The sequence below is a fragment of the Callithrix jacchus genome, chromosome 1 (genome assembly GCF_049354715.1).
Source record: "Callithrix jacchus isolate 240 chromosome 1, calJac240_pri, whole genome shotgun sequence".
NCBI lineage: Eukaryota > Metazoa > Chordata > Mammalia > Primates > Cebidae > Callithrix > Callithrix jacchus.
Genome location: NC_133502.1, coordinates 13,076,148 through 13,090,905, shown reverse-complemented (window position 1 = coordinate 13,090,905; position 14,758 = coordinate 13,076,148). Strand labels below are relative to the sequence as shown.

The 14,758-nt window shown below is 37.7% G+C and overlaps 1 protein-coding gene and 1 long non-coding RNA gene across 14 annotated transcripts in view; one reads left to right on the top strand and one right to left on the bottom strand.

The window, feature by feature from the left end:
• Nucleotides 1–6,039, top strand: part of LOC103791692 (uncharacterized) — a 39,458-nt gene extending 33,419 nt beyond the window's left edge. For all 6 annotated transcript variants that reach the window (XR_013534455.1, XR_013534465.1, XR_013534477.1 and 3 more), the window contains one exon: nucleotides 413–6,039. This is a non-coding gene — a long non-coding RNA (uncharacterized LOC103791692). The remainder of the gene's footprint in view (nucleotides 1–412) is intronic.
• The window catches only part of MBNL2 (muscleblind like splicing regulator 2), a 175,316-nt gene continuing 165,397 nt past the window's right edge, over nucleotides 4,840–14,758 (bottom strand). For all 8 annotated transcript variants that reach the window (XM_008992244.5, XM_017970047.4, XM_017970052.4 and 5 more), the window contains one exon: nucleotides 4,840–7,639. In XM_008992244.5, the coding sequence (XP_008990492.1) occupies nucleotides 7,625–7,639 (15 nt within the window). In that variant the 3' untranslated portion in view covers nucleotides 4,840–7,624. The remainder of the gene's footprint in view (nucleotides 7,640–14,758) is intronic.

The window sequence follows — 14,758 nt, the reverse complement described above, 5'->3', positions numbered from 1 at the left end:
TGTGCCCATTTGTGGGATGAGCTTTTGTTGGAAGGAAATATTCTCTAGCAAAGGAAAAGTTAGACTGCTCTGATTTAGATCATGTTGGTTTACACACAAGGACAAATATAAATCTCTTCCTTCTTTTATATAAAATAAAGTCTTGGAAAAACCCACAGTAAAGTTATGAGAAAAAGGGATAAACAATAATCACACATTCAATTTCTCAGCCTCTCTGGATACAATTGAATTTTAGGGGTATACACATTCACGTGTGGCCTTTATGAAGAAATTTATTCTCTCTGGCTATTTTCCTGAGACTTTCAAGTTATATCTTTTCAGGTGCTGCTTCTATGTGACTAGCTGCATCATGATTAATGCCACATTGTTATTGGGAAAAATTCAGTGACCATCATTATATATTTTATTTCAGGAGGACCATATAGGAGCTTGATAAACAACCAACCAAAGAAACAAACAAAAAACTCTGGATAACCCTGGAGTAATGGCACAATGTAACATTCCATCTATTGACTCTGGTCCTAATAAAGAATTAGGCTAAGCCGGGAGCGGTGGCTCACGCCTATAATCCTGGCACTTTGGGAGGCCGAGGTGGGTGAATCACGAGGTCAAGAGATCGAGACCATCCTGGTCAACAAGGGGAAACCCTGTCTCTACTAAAAACCCAAAAATTAGCTGGGCATGGTGGTGCACGCCTGTAGTCCCAGCTACTCGGGAGGCTGAGGCAGGAGAATTGCTTGAACCCGGGAGGCGGAGGTTGCGGTGAGCCGAGATCCTGCCATTGCACTGGACTGGGTAACGAGCAAAATTCCATCTCAAATAAAAAAAAAAAAAAAAAAAAAAAAAAGAATTAGGCTATATCCTAAATGTAGCACAGTACTTTGTAGCCCACAGTTTCAAAACATTTCATAAATCATATTCTTGGGATAGGGAAGAATATCCTCATCTTAAGTAACCAAGTGAAGCATTCTTATCATAGCTTCACCTGAAACCTGGGTGACTGCTTTACTCTGAATTTTTTGGTGAAATTTTGACCTGAAGGCTGCCACAAATAAAGCTCATTTCAACTTGGCTGTAGAGCTGGGGCAAGCTAGGACTTGCTCTGTGTGATCTTGAGAGTTACTTGATTTTTAGGAGTGTTGAGTTTTTAATCTACCTTATAGTTATGAGATTCTTTGTAACCCTAAGGATTATGTAAAATGTGTGTGAACAAAACCAGTTACTCTCTGTTTATGCCTTATTTCATGTAACAGCTCTATGGGTTTTCAACAGATTTGATGGGATATCCTAAATGGTTTCATTATAATTTAGGCCAAATAGCATTTATACAATTTACATGGTGGGTGCACAGGGACACCTCAAATGGGGGATATTTTTTCAAAGTAACTGAAGTCACATGCTAGTTGGTCAAACCTTTGACATGTGCTGGACAGAGGTTTTCAGCTGAGCCAGGCAGCTAGTCACTCCTAAGCTCAGACACTGGTAGTGTTGATCTGGAATGAAGATGCTTCTCACAGCAGAATCTCTATGTACCTTGAGGAGGAATCTCTGTAGCAGTTAGAATTCACTCATCAGTTGTTAGTAATTCCCTCCAACACAGGATGGGCTTGTTAGAAAACATATACAGAATATTTAGCATAGAACTTGGCACATAAGTAGGTCCCTGGTGATCATTCTCAATTCCACCCATTCCCATCCCTGCCATGTATCTCCCAAGCTAAGAGCAGAGAGGGAGTCATTACTATGTTTCATTCTGTGTGAATCATACTTATTCACAGTGACTCAGTCATTTCTATGGAGATAAACCAGTCCAGCAACAATTGCCTAATATTTCAGAGACATCATAGGATATTTTGGAGGCAGGGAGAAGGGGTAGGGGCAAGAAATTATTCTGTAGGGAACCAGTATCATCTTATAAATATCAGAACACTGAACTTTATTTTGGTTTTCCTAGCTGCCCCTAATATCTGTGGCGTTGCAATAGAACTTTAATAATAAAGAGTATATTTCTGATTTGAAACATCATTTTTTTAAATGTTACTTTAAGTTCTGGGCACAGGTGCAGATCTTGCAGGATTGTTACATAGATATACACATGCCATGGTGGTTTGCTGCCTCTATCCCCTGTCACCTACATCAGGCATTTCTCCCAATGTTATCCCTCCCCAACCTCCCCACCTGCCTGCTGTCTCTCCCCTAGCCCCCATCCCTCAACAGACCCTAGTGGGTGATGTTCCCTCCCTGTGTCCATGTGTTCTCACTGTTCAACACCCACCTATGAGTGAGAACATGCAGTATTTGGTTTTCTGTTCTTGTGTCAGTTTGCTGAGAATGATGGTTTCCAGATTCATCCATGTCCCTGCAAAGGACATGACTCATCCTTTTTTATGGCTGCATAGTATTCTGTGGTGTATATGTGCTACATTTTCTTTATCCAGTCTATCATTGATGGGCATTTGGGTTGGTTCCAGGTCTTTGACCTTCTTCACAGAACTGGAAAAAACCAACTTAAATTTCATATGGAACCAAAAAAAGCCTGCATAGCCAAGACAATCCTAAGCAAAAAGAGCAAAGTTGGAGGCATCATGCTTCCTGATTTCAAACCATACTACAAGGTTACAGTAATCAAAGCAGCATGGTACTGCTACCAAAACAGACATATAGACCAATGGAACAGAACAGAGGCCTCAGAAGTAATGCCACACATCTACAATCATTGATCTTTGCAAACCTGACAAAAACAAGCAGGAAGGGATTCCCTGTTTAATAAATGGTGTTGGGAAAACTGGCTAGTCATGTGCAGAAAGCTGAAACTGGATTCCTTCCTTACACCTTACACAAAAATTAACTCCAGATGGATTAAAGATTTAAACATAAGACCTAACACCATAAAAATCCTAGAAGAAAACCTAGGCAACACCATTCAGGACATAGGCATAGGCAAGACTTCACGACTAAAACACCAAAAGCAATGGCAACAAAAGCCAAAATAGACAAATGGGATCTAATTAAACTTAATAACTTCTGCACAGCAAAAGAAACAATCATTAGAGTTAACTGGCAACCAATAGAAGGGGGAAAAATTTTTGCAAGCTACCCATCTGACAGAGGGCTAATATCCAGAATCTACATAGAACTAAAGCAGATTTACAAGAACAAAACAACCCCATCAAAAAGTGGGCAAAGGATATGAACAGACACTTTACAAAAGAAGACATTTATGGGGCCAACAAACATGAAAAAAATGCTCATCATCACTGGTCATTAGAGAAATGCAAATCAAAACCACATTGAGATACCATCTCACGCCGGTTAGAATGGCTATCATTAAAAAATCTGGAGACAACAGATGCTGGAGAGGATGTGGAGAAACAGGAACACTTTTACACTGCTGGTGGGAGTGTAAATTAGTTCAATCATTGTGGAAGACAATGTGGCAATTCCTCAAGGATCTAGAAATAGAAATTCCATTTGACCCAGCAATCCCATTACTGGGTATACACCCAAAGGATTATAAATCATTCTATTATAAAGACACATGCACATGTATGTTCACTGCAGCACTGAAACATCGTTTTTAATTTGGACAGCCCAAAACTGAAATGACACTTTTCTTTTGTCTGATAATTATAATTGATATTTTATACCTAAATATTTTCTATGTTGAAGAGAGGGGGTTTTTTATTCTGAGAGGTTTTTGTTTTTGATTTTGATGTAGTACCATAAATACCCAGTCAACTGATAGAAATTATACTTAATGAAACCAGGTATACAGTTTGTCTTAGATTTTTCACTTAAAATAACGTGCTCTCTGAAGTTGACATCTTGAACTTACTATTAACTTACTATTAATCATTACTAGAATGATTTTTGTGGGGAGTGACTGATGAGATAGGTTTTCTTTTGCATTGCAGTACAAAATCACTCATCCAAATATATAGCCATGTTTTCAAATATCTGCAAAGGTGTTACAAGTATTTTTACCCCTGGAAATCCTGATGGGATAGTTAAAAAATACAAGCATCTTTATTTTTATCTGCTGAATATGTGTTTTCTGTCCTATCATAACCACTCAGGAGACCCAAAGCTTTCAATCTGCCATGGAGAAAAACTCATGTTTCTGCGTTGGTCCATAGAGGAGGTGATTTCTGTCAATCTCAGCATGACAAGGAATGTTCCTACCCAAAAGGCCAATAGCACCTTCCTCGAGAAATATGGTGGCTCTCAAAAGGCCGAGGAAGGAGCTTCAATTGCTCCTTTTGCCCATACACCACGTCTTAGGAGGAGTCTGGTTATTGACAGGATAGCAGGGACCCTCATCATCCTCTCTTGGTTGGATTCCTGTACTACTCTTGAGACACCTGGCTAGGACCTCTGCATAGATCAGAACATACCATTCTGTCTTGTTCTGCAGCTTCAGGTCTGAGTCATGTTATCCCATCAAGCTCTTACAGAAGCCTGAATTGTATCCTAATGGGCCCTTCTTAAAATCTATTCCTGAAACTGACATTTTGTTTCCCATTTATTTAGTTATTGATGCCATTGATCCGGTATCTTTTCATTATCAGTCAGAGATGTGAAGAAGAGGACTGAGTGGTGGGATATATTTTTACTTCTAATTTTAAAGAATATTACAAAATGCTTCTCAAATTGCCATTTTTAATCATTTGTCTTGCTGCTAAAAAGCCAAAGCCAAAAGCAAAAACTAGCACTCTCCTACTTGAAAACCAGAGTTTGGGCTTCTTTCAAGTTACCAAATACTATTTGTGTGAAGGTGAAACCATTTTGTTTGGCAAATTATCAATCTGTCCCAACACAAAAAGAAGGAAGATTGTGCAATCCTTTTAAATGCTTCTTTTATTTCATTGGTTGTACATTGGGTGAGTGAACTGAATATTACAACCAAAACATAGTATTGATACAAATTAGACTCCTGTTTACACTGTAAGGTAATGAATGAGGGAATTCTTTAAGTGTTACAGAAAGGTTTAGTAGAAATGTTACCAGTGGTATGGCTGAAAGAATATCTTCGGTGAAGTGCTGTTATATCCTGAAAACCAAGAGTGAAATGTAGTTCCCATACAAGTGGAGAGTTAGTCTCTTAACTACAGTATTTGTTGAATTGATATCTTCATGTCTTGGATATTGGTGATTTTTGTTTTTGTAATTAAACAAAGCATTTAAGATTTATTCATCATAGTCAGACTTCTGAATATAAACAAACTTTTGGCAAATAATATTTATACAGAAAAATAGTTTTAGATCCTCTCAAATCCCAGAATTATTCTATAAAATTACATTATAAATAAATAAAAAGCAAAATCTGTTGTACATATATTTGTACATCTATGCATTTGCCTTGCCTCCTCCTTATTGTAAATGGCATATTTATGACTCTTTGCATATTACAATCACAATTCTGGAAAATGGATATCATAGTAAAAAATACAGTCTTCTATATTTGCTTGGGGATACAGGTGATGTTTCTGATGCTCCATTATTAAAGGGCTGAAAATAGTTGTGTGCTAATAATTTTAAAAATCGAAATCATGAAACAAAAGAAAGACAATGTCACAACAATTAATCTACAAAAATATTTCGGTGATTCCCATAATTTACCTTTTAGTAAGGTATACTATGTTTTCAATGAGTTTAAATGAATTAACAAAGAAAAAAAACAGAAAAAAGAAAACACGTTTGAATGTTTTAGGCAAGTTGTAGCATAACTACATTGTTATAGTTGAGAAAATTACAATATCAATAGCACATAAAGACGAAACTACCAAAGTAATACAAGTTAGATACAATATTTTTTCCACAGATTAAAACAAATGCAAAGCTACAAGCACTATGTAAGATTACACTTAGGATGTGACTTTCTTTTAGATTAGGGTTATCAGATCTACGATAGAAGATAAATAGATAGTAATTCGACTTTGACCAACATGAATTAAAATGCAGATTTCTTTTTTTTTTTCCTCAAACAAATAATGATATGGTTGGTGCATCTAGTTTTCAGAACAGGCGATGATCCCAAATTTAAAATATTTTACATTCAATCTCAAAAGTCAAAATACTTCAATCACTAATATGTTCACAAAGAAAATGGATGTCTGAAACAATTACACATAATATTCATTTATAACAGCTGTTTTGTTTTTTAAACAATAATTTAAAAACTATGTAGGTACTGTATAGGCTATGTGCAACATATAAAATGTGAAATATGAAATATTTGGTACGATAGTGCTTAAAATAAACTTTAAAACAAACTTTCTGAACAAAATTTAATTGTATCGCTATAACCTTGAAGATCAACCAAGTATTTAAAAAAGTAAACAACATTAAAATATGTTTCATCCATATATAGTATATATATATGTATGTGTATATATAATATGTATGTACTTGTATTAAAGTTTTTTATACTTTTGAGACATAAAATATGCTTTAAGGTGAAAGAATTAAAAGAACTATTTTTTTCCATGCTGTAGTCAGTTACAACCCTTTAATCCAACTTTTGAAATGCAAAACAGTAATGGTTTTTTTAAAAAGTGAAACTATCTACTTTTTGTTTACATAGTAATTTAGATTAAAGTCACAGTCAAATTTGCAGTGACTAAACTCAAACTTACTTAAATTAGAATATTATACAGATCTCCTCACCTACAGCTTCCTTGTTTGACTAGGTTTTTAGTTAAGAAGAGTTATTCTGTAACAGGCAACCGGATGGTGAGTTTGAAAGACTAATCTCTTAGATTAGACTGTTGGCATGGGCCTCTCATTGTTGTCAAGCTGGATGAAGTCTGGCAAAATCTAGGCACTTCTACAAAGTCTCTCTGATAAAACAACTTTAAAAATATACTTGTAAAATAATACCTTCAAGACTTTGTTTGGTGGGGTATGAAGCTCATACCGTGCAAAGTTTCTTTTTCAATCTATTTAATGTTATTCTAGAATCACATGATTCAACGCGGCATCTCCAGGCAAACCAAACACCACACTTTGATGTGTCCCCAGGACTTGTGCTTGAATTTCCATTCAAATTTTAGACCTGCAGGACAGGTATCGATTTTACTTCACCTCTCGTCTTTGCTGCAGCATTTATATTGTCAAGAAGTGAAACATACCCTTTGATCCAGTGGGTAAGTGACATGACAGTAATTGGAGTTAGAATCAAACCTGCCCTTGGAATATGTTTCTTTTTTAACTAATGCTAATTGTTTATTGCTAAATTTGAAATATTCGGAATTGAAATGAGTAAACTGGCTGGACTTTCTGCATCAGCTATAGTTATGGAGATAAGACAATATTCCTAGGACAGAAACTATGTTTAGAAACCCTTTAAAAGTAAACTTTATCCTTTATGTCTTTAAACATCACAGCTGGTCTCAGGTAGTTAACTATCTTAGGCTGGAATATACTAAGCATACCATATTTAATACTCATATATGAGATAGCAGCACTAGCTTCTTAGAGTTGTGGTCTGTCCAGAAGAACTAAATCTTTATTTAGCATGCAGTTTGTGGCAATTCTATTGAGGAGGAAACAGGATAGTATGTACAGTAACAATGTTTAGTTATTCTCAATGCAGATTCTTGGCATTCCATTCCGTTTCTGCTGATTATTTCAGAATTATCTGTTAAAGAGAAAGACAAGCATGATTTAGGCATCTTTCTGGGAGGAAAAATAATGAGTTTAAGTTTTACTCTTCAAAAATAGACATTTGAAAATCAGAATTTTCTTCAATTTATCATTATTTTTAAGCGATTATAATTTTGCACGATACCCGCCCATCATGCTGAAAAATTTTACACTTAACCACTTCTGCTATGTGGCCGTCATAAAGAATTATGATTTAAATGCACAGTACTTTCTGGAAAACTGTGGCAGCATATATAGAGACATGCATGTTTAGACCACAATCTCTTTTTAAAATTTTTGCTTTATAACTCTATTATACATTCACATTTTTGTCCAATTAATATTTGCTATGGTGATCAGAATGTCTAATCAGAGAATCTGTTTGTACTGAAAGTCATTTGTAATGCTCAAATATAAATATTTCAAAGTCTATAATAAATCAGATATTATCTATTAACTTGCATTTATAATTCAAAGATGTATTCCCATCAAAAGTAATTTTGGTCCCAACACATAGTAACAACCAATTTAAAATTCGAGGTATATTTAAATGTCACATATCCAACAGTAAAAGGGATGACAGTGTAATAAAGCAGTTAAAAAGTTCTTAATATGTCCGAAAGCACCAAAAGCACAGATAAAGGTAAACTATCAAATGCAAGTTGTGGTCCCTTGAGTCTGATCTCTACGTTCATTTCCAGCTACATACCTTTGCAAAAGTGAGGGAATTTGGCTTGTGTGTTCCAATCCATTAAATGTCAAGGTGAAAAGCCGAGTTTTTAACACACTCTAACAAAACTATTTAATCTTTTCCAATGCTTTGACCAAATTTTGTGAAATAATAGGCAAAGCGTTTATTCATTAAGCAAGAGTCTGTTTAGGAAATAAGTGGTAAAACTTATTTATGAGAGTCAGCTAATACTTCTGCACGCTAGGATTCCATTCCCAACAAAAGCCTTATTTTCCTAAGCATAATATATTGTCCCATTATGTAAGAATTTCTCCACGTGGATATTTTTTCCCTTTGAGTGTTTCTGTACTTTATACGCAATAATTTTAGTACATGCAAATAGTTCCTCTTGTGAAATAAATATGACTATTCTTTATTTTACTGAAACAGACAGATGTGTATAGAATTCATAAAAATAGAGAAAGAACTCATTTACATTAAATATTTATAGTAAATGGAAACCTAAAACTTCAGATATGGTCATGTTTTGTTTCTTAAATATTCCTAGGAATCTAAAAGTCATTGGGAAAAATAGCATTCCTTGTCTTGTAGACTAATAGACATGAAAAAAATTAGTAAGATATGATTTTATATGTAAATATAGCCTCTAATATTTGAATACTATTATCTTTGAATATTAGCACTGCAGATAGGTGATATTCACATTCTCTAGATATAGATACTTGGTTATTAAATAGAAAATTTTCAATTTCAAACCTTAGCTTCAAGCCTATCTGTAAGTTTTCCAAATAAGAATGCACCCAGGACATCACATCGTATCTGATTTTTCTTTTTCTTTTACTTTAGAAAAAAATCTTTCTGAAATATCTCTGGAAAAATATTTGCAGTTTATTTCTTTTTCTTATTTATTTATTTTTGAGACAGAGTCTCTCTTTGTTGCTCAGTTTGGGAATGCAATGGTGTAATCATAGCTCACTGCAGCCTTGAACTCCTGGCCTCAAGCCATCCTCTCACTTCAGCCTCCTGAGTAGCTGGGACTACAACCACTCACCACGATGCCTGCCTAATTTTTATTTTTGTTTGTGTAGAGATGGGGTCTTGCTATGTTGCCCTATCTGGTGGTCTCAAAATCCTACACTCAAGCAATCCTCCCACCTCAGACTCCTAAAGTGCTGGATTATAGGCATGAGCCACTGTGCCCAGCCAGTTTCCTAAATTGATATATAATAATATCTATTTTAGAATGCATTACATTGTTGCTTATTTGCTGGAATTAAAATGCTATAAAGAATGAAATTCCTAACTATCTGGAAAAGAAGTATTCTATGAAAATCAGAGCAGCACTGGCAAATTAGAATGGGCAAATGTGGGTTCTGGAAATTACTTACAGCAAGGCTTTGAACTTGTATTTGACGCAGAGACATAAATGACCACTGAAATTTAATTGGACTGTTAATCAGCCTTGCAGCTAACTGAAAGCATAAACTAGTCTCGCCCAGACTGCTTTTCCCCTCTGCCTCAGTTTACCTGAGAGCTATCATATGGATAAAGACATTAATAAAAGTGAGCTCTGATGCTACTGAACTCTCAGCTGTGACTGCTGCCTGGCATTAGGCCAGAAAACTCTGGCCATCCCCTGGTTTTTGTCTTAGACCATCATGTGGTAGAAAAAAATGGATCACACTCCTAGCATCTGTGAACTTCAGGAGGTTCAACAGATTTAATCTTAGAAGGTGAGAAAACTTTGGGTGTTTTTCCTCATAGGTTTCATTTTTGGGTGGTAGCATTTTTCTTGGAAATACCTTTGATCGTTAAATTTTTTTTCCTGAGAAAGACAGCTTGCTGATATAGTCTGTATTTTCTGTACTCTTGTATGAAATATACCTTGAACATATAGACAGAACAGATCAAGAACAGTTATCAGCTGAGGGCCCCTTGTATCACTAGCACCCATCTGATTGCACTTCTGTAGTTTGGAGGCACATGAGAGCTCCAGGGAAGTCTGGGAAAGATCTAGCCGGAAGACCACCCACAGGACAAGAGGAAAATGGAGGGCTAAGTGTGTGTGCTTGTGGGGACTGGTGGGAGGGGGAGGAGAAGCTACTTTGAAGGAAAGTTTTATTTGTTTAGTTTTGTTTGTTTGTTTGTTTGAGACAGAATCTTGCTCTATCACCAGGCTGGAGTGAAGTGGCAGGATCCCAGCCCAGTGCAACTTCCATTTTCCGGTTTCAAGCGATTCTCCTGCCTCAGCCTCCCGAGTAGCTGGGACTACAGGCAAGCACCATCATGCTAGGCTAATTTTCTTTTGTATTTTCAGTAGAGACAGGGTTTCACCATGTGGGCCAGGATGGTCTCGGTCTCTTGACCTTGTGATCTGCCCGCCTTGGCCTACTAGTTTTTAACATGGCTTTTCTTTATTCAGATTATATGTTGATTTAGCACTAAACAAACAAAATTTAAAATAAGATGCATAGATACCTTTTGTGGGCTTTCTTGTTACCTCTTTTAAGAGATTTTATCCCATGCCAATTATATATATATATATAATCTATATTATATATATTACATATATATGTATATTATGTAATATATATACTTTTTCCGTCTTTGGTTTTTGTGATCAGGAGGATGAAAACCTTCACAAGGTGCCTGAATATTTCATTACAGGTACAAAACATGCCTTCTTAAAGTAACAGGATTATATGTGGCCCTGGCACATGGGCTACACATCTGATGTAGATCAACCTTAATTTTGAACTTGTCCATTTTTAAAAGTGTTAATTAAGATACAATTCACCAAAGTGAGCTAAACAGACCAACTGTTTGTCACTTCTTTCCTGCCCTGCATTTGGTCAAAGCCGAGGCTGGTACCCCAAAATTCCTTATTCAACCTCCAAGGCACAGGACCCCATGCTGTCTTGAAAGGGAAGTGGAAAACTCATAGGATCTGCCAGGGTATGCATAAGTCAGAGAAACAGCCACCACTTTGGGTCTCCTGTCAGTCTCCTCTCGGAAGCACCCTTTTCTTTCTCTGAATTTTAAGAGATATTCCCTCAATTTTCAGGACGCTCTGAGAATTTACAAGCTAGAGTCTTATGACCTAGGTCAGTATTGTGATCATATTTTGCAGACATGGAAACACCAACATGCATAATTTTAATTGGCTTGCACATTGTACAAAGTGCTGGCACAAACCAGCATGAGCTTAGAGAGGTCACTCTGCTCATTGGTGAAGGTATCCCCTCCGGGGCATGGGGACCATCTGAGATAGGGCTAGGGGAAGCAGAGGTTCCAAAGAGCATGTCTGTGCCACATGGTGTCTGTTTAGAAGGGTGCTCAGAAGAACCCCTGTGAGCTTGGGAATCAAGGAAAGGCAAGGCCCTGGGGTGGAACCTAGAGCAAATCAGGTTGGAGCTTTAGAGGGGAGATGTGGGACTGTCTGGAGGGGCTAGATGGGTGGAAATTGCTGGGGGACTTGTGAGGCTGCTGGGTCCTCATTCAGGACATCCTTGCCTGGGCGGTCAACTGCATCCTGCCCCAGGCCTCTTCCATGTGGATGCTGCAAACGTGTCTGCTTACAGCAACAGAACACCTTACCCAACCACAGTGCCACTGCCTCAGCTGCTGAGAAGTGATGGCAAACTATGATGATAGGAAAGAAATCGAAGATATTCAACAAGCTCTATTTCTATTTGTCTCCCTGGGAGGCTATCCCATCAAGTAAGTAGCGGTTTATATAACAGAGTGCCATGACAGAATAAGGAAGTTAAATTATTAAAGAAGATTCTAGCCTATCTAGTATGGTAAATCAAAATTCTGAACTGCAAGCATTATTTTCAATTTCTTTTCTACTAAAATGAGAACAGACCAAAATGAGAATAGCTGATGCCCATAAAATCTGTGATTCTATTTTTAAGACAAAGATACACTTGATCTCAAATCATGAGTACTTTTATAAATCTTTAGAGGTCCCTCTGGTTGGAACAAGAGTATCTATGATGTAAAAATATCAGCTGGCTACAATAAATTCTGTTTATCAATAAGGAAAAGAAATCCTGTTAAGTGAATTAAACCATCTCCCCTAGGTGGTTGGATTTAAGAATCTGATGGTTCTGTTCAATATACATTCTCAAGTTACCCTGATGTGATTCCAGTACCTCGTTCGTTTCATATTTATTGAAGACAAAGCATGAATACCTTCAAAAACATCAAATGGATTATTTCTCTATCACATCTTTTTTTAGACAGAATTTCACTCTTGTCCAGGCTGGAGTGCAATGGTGCGATCTCAGCTCACTGCAACCTCCGCCTCTGGGTTAAAGTGATTCTCCTGCCTCACGAGTAGCTGGGACTACAGGTGCACACCACCATGCCCATCTAATTTTTGTAGTTTTAGTAGGGATGAGGTTTCACCATGTTGACCAGGATGGTCTTGATCTCTTGACCTTGTGATCTGCCTGCCCTTGGCCTCCCAAGTGTTGGGATTACAGGCGTGAGCCAACACACCTGGCCTCTATCAAATATGTTACGAGCAGTCATTTAATAATTACAGTGTCCTCAGTGAAGTGCCTGCCACTGGCTCACAGTGCAGTGGTTGTCAAGCTTATTAAAAAGTGGACCAGATTAGGTTCTGTCTACTACTAAGCCTCCTGGGGCCAGGCAGGAAAGGTATGTAAGTGAATAGTCCAGGTCAGGGGTGCGGCAGCAGCTACTCAGCCCCAGCCAAGTGCTACCTGTGGAAACACGGGCTCCATATTGCTCGTCCTTTCCATTTTCCAAAAGAAGCTGGAAATTCAGCAATTAATTCACATTATAGAAAACCCTGTCTGATCACATAGATCTTTGGGCTAAATTCAGCTAAGAGTTGCTGGTTTGTGTCCTCAACAGCTTTACATTCTTGAGAGCAATATCCACTGAGTCTGGGTGGCTTCCTGAGCTGATCAGCCAAGGCTACAGGCAACATCCTCGCAGGCAGTAGTAGTAAGAGTGAGACCAGGAGAACCGGTCTACAGGAGAGTTAGTCCTGCAACTTTCAGACATCTGGCTTTCATCCACAGAAAGACGGTACGTGACAAACAAAGCACTCTCTACCTGAAAAGAAAATATCAACCCTCCCTTGACTGAGACATCAGTTATGAATCATGCATGTTGTCTAGTCTCTGCCATGTGATGATGGATTTAGATTGAGCCATCTATACCCCTCACCCATGGTGTGCTCTCAAAAAAGAGCTGAACAGTGTGAGAAACACACTTGGTTCAAAGAAAAATAGTCTCTGCAGAGACTAAAACACTGAACTTAAACTCATCAGTACTATGAACTTAACAGCTGAACTAACCAGTCCTCATGCAGGAGGGTGCAAGGGAAGACAAATCAATGTAGGATTTCCTTAGTGTTTCAGAGGTACCAAGTATTCATACATTCTGAGTTTTCTACCTTGAGTTTGATCTCCAGGAACTGTACATATGAATAACTTTGGAAACTGTGAGCCTCTAGATGACTTCTAGAAACGTTTATACTTCTTATATAAAAGGGCTCATTTCAAAGATTCAAGGATGTCAGATGAGTTATTTTTTAAAATGATAGCTCAGTATTAAATTTCTTAAGAACTCTTCCTGCTCAGCTTAATTGATAGGAAAAACATTCCAGTGAAAAATGCCAAGAGTTTCTATGTATGCAAATGGTCAAAATTAGAAAACAAATAATATTTTGGTTCAATCTTCCTGTGAATAGCCATTCGGGCTGTCTTTGTAATGTTGAGTTTGGATGGGGTAGATTAAAAAATACCTTATGACATATTTGTACAGCCTTGCTAAACTACTAAGGAATTCCAGTGCATCTTGATATCACTAACATGGAATCTCAAGTGGGAATTTCTTTTTTTTTTTTTTGAGATGGAGTTTCGCTCTTGTTACCCAGGCTGGAGTGCAATGGCACAATCTCAGCTCACTGCAACCTCCGCCTCCTGGGTTCAGGCAATTCTGCCTCAGCCTCCTGAGTAGCTGGGATTACAGGCACGCGCCACCATGCCCAGCTAATTTTTTGTATTTTTAGTAGAGACGGGGTTTCACCATGTTGACCAGGATGGTCTCGATCTCTTGACCTCATGATCCACCCGCCTTGGCCTCCCAAAGTGCTGAGATTACAGGCTTGAGCCACCGCACCCAGCCAAGTGGGTATTTCTTGAAGGGCTGGTGCACTAACTGGGTCCATAGCAAAACCAAGCTCTTTAAGGATAGGGGGAATGTCTCATTCATCTTTATAGCCCCAGTGTCTAAGATAGGGCTGGGAATTTATTAATTGTTGGTTGCATGGATGGCTGAATAAATTGAAGTCACTGAGGACACAGTGCCACAATGCTGGCACCAACAGATCACCAGACCACTCATGGGAGAAACAGGAACGGGGCAGAAAAAGAACCCTTT